We start from the raw sequence: 6000 nt of genomic DNA on the forward strand, positions 1-6000 counted from the left end.
TTGCCTGCTACATGTCTTTCCGTACATGTCGTCTCCCTGTGAATGTGATGTACATGTGAAGTCCAGTAGTACCTGTTGTGTGATACTGAAACTAATAACTGATGAACTGTGCTAGATCAATGTCATTCAGTATCTCTGTCTTTCGCCCGTCTATGCCAGAAATTTTTTGTGCAGCAGAAGCAAATTTCAGACTGACATAGATTGTGTATTAACTTTTCTTCACTTCAGTACTATAGCTGCTTTTTTGTGTGCAACAGGACATCAGTAACCTGGGAGTTACTACTCACACTACCTCTCATTTAATTCCTTACAAGCACTAGCCAGTTATTACCTGTCATTCATTTGCCTGAGCTACTTGTAGGTGTGCATCTTTGTATCAATAAACCAGGAAATCTCTGACCTTTATTTATGCAAGCTATATCCACATACTGTACGTACATGTAAAGCAGATGCTTTGAGGTCACCATTGTCAGAGGCTCCGAGATAAACATTCTGTGTGCTACTGTATACATCTCGAGTATATTATAAATAATCATGGCTTCACTAACAAGTACTATTTCTGCCTGCTCATCCCCATGTCTGGATTCAACCGTGGGTGTGAGTGAAGATGTTGCGACTACTCGAAATTACTCTCTCAATGAGACAAAAGCCATCAGGAAAAAGATGGATTCATGTCATAAGGAAACAATATTCCAACTTAAAGACAATGGAAAACAATTAGTTGTCACATGTAGCACAGCAATGTATGAAGCTCTTAAACTTTGTATGTTCACTTATTTTAAGGATCTAGAAGGCAGAAATACACAAATAGCTGTTGAGATAAAAGATATCAAAGACAAGAAAGGCTTTCAAGTGGAGCACACTATTCGCATCACTAATCGGCTTGCTAGAACAGGAAACCCTGGTCTGCGCACCAAGTATGTGATCAACCTTTATAATACTTCAAGTCGTATCCTTGCTAATGGAGGTTGCCTTAGTCTATTTCTCAAAGACCATCTCCCTCATATCCTGAAGGAGATTGCTGATAAGGGCAGCCGCTCTATTTCTGAGGAGAACGCACATCTTCATGAACTTCTTCAAAAGGCAGTTGCTTCCTCAGGACATAGTGAGTCAAAGATTCCACTGAGGGCAATATCGGCTTCTTCGTCAAAAAGTAGGGTGTCCTCCAATAGTGCTGGGATAGATGTTACAAAGACAAAGGGAAGGAACCCAGATGAGACAAGAGCGTCCACTTTAGATGTTGAAGAGGAATGTCCTTGCTTGGAAGATGACCGTAAGCTTCTCTGTCCGGCCTGCCTGACACATTCCTGCCTAGATACTATTGAGTGTGAACTCTGTAACTCCTGGTATCATTTCCAATGTTCACATCTCTCTGAAACTGAATTAGCCAAGCATTCTGCCAACAAATCATTATCCTATGTCTGTTCAGCTTGCTCTAATCTGGACCAAAATCCTACTCTTGGAAAGGTATCCCGGAGCTCCTCACCTCCTCCTGTTGTACATGTATGTGACTCTCCAAGTGGGAACTCTGACAATGTCAGCTCTGTTATTAATATAAGTGATTCGGTCTCTAATTCCAAGGAGTCCACTTTTCAAGATAGCAGTGCCACTGTGTGTCAGTCACCGAAAGACCCAAAGGTAACAATTATGCAGGTTTTAAGGACTTTGGAAGAAGCTTCTACTCCTGGAACATGTAAGTCCTGTAATGTTGGACCTTCCTCAACCTTGGGTAGCCTGTCTGAGCATAAGTCCACACAAACAACCTCAAACATAATGGAAAGATCCCCTAGACTACATGTAGCTGATGCGTTTACGCAGGTACATGTATCTTCAAATTTAAAGGAAAGGTGTGTACTGGTGGATGCATCCACTCAGTCTTCTTCTCCTCCCCCTGCCTGTAGAGTGTGCCCTAAACTGGAAGGTATTGCCAACAACCGGCAACAAGAAATTAAGGTGATTCGAACTGTCAATGAGAACTTGCAGAAAGATAATGAAGCTTTGTTGAGCTCTGTTAAGTTTTTAAAGAAGGAGCTAGCTCAGGCAGAGGATAATCTTACCACAGTTAGGCGTCAGCTGAGTCAGCTCAGTGAAGGTAATCGGGCTCTTATCCATAGTAATCAGCAACTGAGACTTACCTTAGAATCTCTTCAATGTCGTTGTGACCATCTGACTGCTTTGTGCCTTAACAATGGCCTTGAGGTACTTGGTGAAGAACAGACTACAGCAGATCCGTATGTAAAGAAGACTTACGACAAATACTCAGTTCCCACTACCACAAGTAATAGGTTTGGAGCCCTCTGGGATGAAGCTTCTGATCTCTCTGGTGATGACTGTAATGCGGAGCCGACTCAGATGAGGAGCCAAAGAACTGGTGCAAAACGAAGGCGTAGAAAATCCCATGAAGGGGGTTACCCCTCTCCGCCACAACCAACAAGGAAGTGTACTACACCAAAGAACCAAAGAACTCGGTTGAATACTCAGAGACCCACAGGTTCAGGAGCCCATTTAAGAGTTACACCTCCATCTAGACCTGGTCATCACAACCCCCAGAACAACAGAAACAGGACCTCGCATACGTTAAGACCAGAAATATCAAGATCACAACCCTCATTCGCATCACAGCAGCCCTCACCTCCAACCCAGACCAACAGGAACAGGACGTCACATACAGTACAGGAAAAAAGACCAGAGGTGCCAAGACCGCAACCCTCATTGGCACCAGAGCAGCCCTCACCTCCGACTATTTCACAGGAACACTACCCCCTCTACTCAACCGTGTTGAACAGGAACAAGGTATACTCTAATCACTCCATACCCACACAAAGGAGAGATAGCAGTGTAATTGGCAACAAGTTTTGTGCAGATGATAACTCAATGTCTCCTCCATCGAACCAGGTTTTTCGGCACGGTCGGAACACTCAAATAGCTGCACCGATAATTCTCCGAGCAGCGTCAGCTGCCCTAAATCTTGTCCTGTCAGACCCAACTATTCCACAAGTCAACAGCCTCCTTATACAGAGTCACCTACAGGTCATTCTACATCATGCCCTTCTTCTGAATCAAGAATCTCGCCCCACCAGTCTCACAACTCCTCCCAGCAGCCATCAACACAATCCCCTCCACGTATAAGAATTTTGTCGTTCAACATGAGAGGTTTTGAACCAAATAAGTTCTACCTTTTTAAACTATTAGAATCAGTTGATATTGTAGCAGTACAGGAGCATTGGCTGCAGAGCTTCTCAGAACACAAACTTACTGAGCTTAAAGACACCCATATTGTTTATGCCAAATCTTTTGATAACGGATTGTCCAGCCCATCACTCACTCGTCGTGGAAAAGGTCGTGTAGCCCTTTTCCTTCATCGCCGTTTTCAAGCAGCCTGTGCCATTGTAGATACCACATCCAACAGATTGCTGTGTGCACATATTTGTGATAAGGACTGTTCTGGGAGTTTACTATTTGTGAATGTATATATGCCCTCTGGAAGTAGTGCAGCTGACCAGGCTGAATATGCTGATATCCTGACAGAAATTTCGTCCCTAATTGGTCAGTACCCTAGTGCTAAAGTAATACTTATGGGAGACTTTAATGCTGATATCACAGGACTGCCTTCTTCTTGGAACAGGAAAGCCCAACTATTGCAGCATTATCTCACAGAGAATAGTTTGGTTAGTATGATGACGATCTACCAAAATTCCAGTGATTACACCTACATGAGTGATGACGGATCAAAGAAATCCTACATTGACCACATCATTACTCACTCTGCTAATGTAGGCTCATTCTTCGAGTACATGGTGGTTCCTGAAGACCCTCTCAATACCTCAGATCACCTGCCAATACAAGCTTCATTCATGTCCCACTTGCACCCATGTAAGGAGGCGAGACAGGAGATTAACATGACAAACCACAAGTATAACCATATTCGTATCAAGTGGAACCAGGCCTCTTCGCAAGAGATTCAGGAGGTATACTCAACAGCTATTGACGACATATGTGACCAGCTTTTGTCCAGCCTACCTGATGAAGCCTCCTTGACAGGAAAACATGCTGAGTACATGCTTAATACATTATCTCAAGCGATGTTGAATGTGAGCATGAGAAATCTGCCATATGCCTCTGGTAAGAAGCGTAAGCGTCAGAAACCTGAATGGAGCACATCAGTTGACTCAACATACAAGGCCATGAAACTCTCTTGGAAGAAGTGGAAGCTAGGTGGCAAAAATAGATCACAAGCAAACCCTTTGTGGATAAGATATAGATCGGACAAGGCAGCTTTTCGTAAGCAGCTCAGGAAACAAAGGCATAACCTAGAGAGCAGCCGGCTTCTACAAATTGAGAGAGCCAAGAAAGGGGACGACAGGCTGTTTTATAAGTTAATCAAGGAAAGAAGATCTCGTGCAGATGCCTCTCCTGTGGACACACTCATAGTCAATGGTAAGAGCTACACAGGAAAGGCTACCATTCAAGGTTTTGAAGAGTACTTCAAGATGCTATCCATGCCCAACCCTGGTAATAATTATCAATCAACCATTACTGATACAGTGGAGAAACTGGCTAATGTAATCAGTACATGTACTCCGAACCAAAGACCTTTCACAAGAACAGACTTAGATAAAGCCATAGGACAGCTTAAGAAGAACAAGGCTGCTGGAGCTGACCAGATATCGGCTGAGCATGTGCTCTTTGGTGGTGAAAAGGCAAGAAATCTTCTCTTAGTCATTATGAACACCTTTGTTGCTCACAGCTTCATTCCAGATGCCTTTAAATATGGAATTATTCTACCACTACACAAGGGGAATGGTAAGCCTCTCACTGATCCCTCTTGTTACAGAGGAATAACCCTGTCATCTACTTTCTGCAAAGTATTGGAGTTGCTTATAAAACCCAAACTTCTAGAACAGCTTCATCTTCTTCTTCTTCTTCTTCTTATTCTTCCTCCGCTTTTTTCGGAGATCAGCACCAAGATGCAGTAAGGCGTAATCCATTCGTCCATCCAGTACATTGCATTTGAAGGTTAATTTACATAATCAATTCATTGAGGACAGGAAAGAGATACGTTTCATATGAATTTTATATAAAAATAGCAGAGTATCTGTTACAAGCTGACAGCAAACTGAAGGAGGAAGATTAAGAGAGCTTGGTAAAAGTACCACTCTACTATAATGGTTGTTCTTGAAGGGGTCATATAGACATAATATTTCATCTTGCATATGCCTTCTTTTTAGTTTTGCAAGAAGGTCTTCCCTGTGAGATAGTAAATAGTCACAGGATCCAACAAAATGATCTGCATCTTCATCTTCCTTGTTACAAAGCTGGCACGTGGCTGTATTAGACTTTTTAATAGTTAGAAGTCTTGCCTGCACAGGGTAAGTTTGGCACAGCAGTTGGGATCTGATCATTACAGCTTGTCGCAGGAAGTTGGAACTGCTATTGCGTGGATATAGATGATTTGGAGGGGGGATGCTGATGCTCCTCCAGAAAGAGAGTGTGGATTTTAATTGAACTGCCTCTGATGTTTTGCAGACTACCATACTATTAACAGAAGACTTCACAAGCTTTTTCCATTGACTGTATGGTACAGGGTGCAGGATGAGAGAGTGGAGGTCTGGAAGCTTGTATCTACTGAGAGTATCTTGCCAGGCTTTGATAGAGGAGGTTTGACTGGAGAGAGCATGCAGGAACGTCCGGTATTCAAATCGTTCATGGGGTAGATTAAGCAGCTGCCCTATTAGAAGGAGCTTCTCTTGATCCACTTGAGTGCTCAGTGGAATGAGGCCGGTCAGTAGATATACAGATTCATCAGCAGCAGTTTTGGGGATGCCCAGGATTTGCTTGAATAACTGTTGCTGTGCTTGATCAAGCCTTCTCTTCATTCCTTTGGTGAGGGTCATGATCGCTGCTCCATACAGCATTCTGGGAATGCAGTAGACCTTCCAGAGAATGGCACTGTGGTTTGGAAGCAGACCCCCAGTATAAGCTCCAGATCCAGTTAGTGCA

The 6000-nt window shown here is 43.2% G+C and overlaps 1 protein-coding gene across 1 annotated transcript; it reads left to right on the forward strand.

The window, feature by feature from the left end:
* Nucleotides 1-3146: 3146 nt before the first annotated feature.
* On the forward strand, nucleotides 3147-4976 carry LOC135155796 (uncharacterized). Its single transcript, XM_064106039.1, has one exon. The coding sequence runs from the start codon at nucleotides 3147-3149 to the stop codon at nucleotides 4974-4976; it is 1830 nt and encodes a 609-aa protein (XP_063962109.1).
* The last annotated feature ends 1024 nt before the right edge of the window (nucleotides 4977-6000 follow it).

The sequence above is a fragment of the Lytechinus pictus genome, chromosome 10 (assembly GCF_037042905.1).
Source record: "Lytechinus pictus isolate F3 Inbred chromosome 10, Lp3.0, whole genome shotgun sequence".
Classification (NCBI taxonomy): Eukaryota; Metazoa; Echinodermata; class Echinoidea; order Temnopleuroida; family Toxopneustidae; genus Lytechinus; species Lytechinus pictus.

What these genes read in the sequence shown, in the direction of transcription:
- LOC135155796 (XM_064106039.1), top strand. Translation starts at nt 3,147, where the DNA reads ATGAGAGGTTTTGAACCAAATAAGTTCTACCTTTTTAAACTATTAGAA.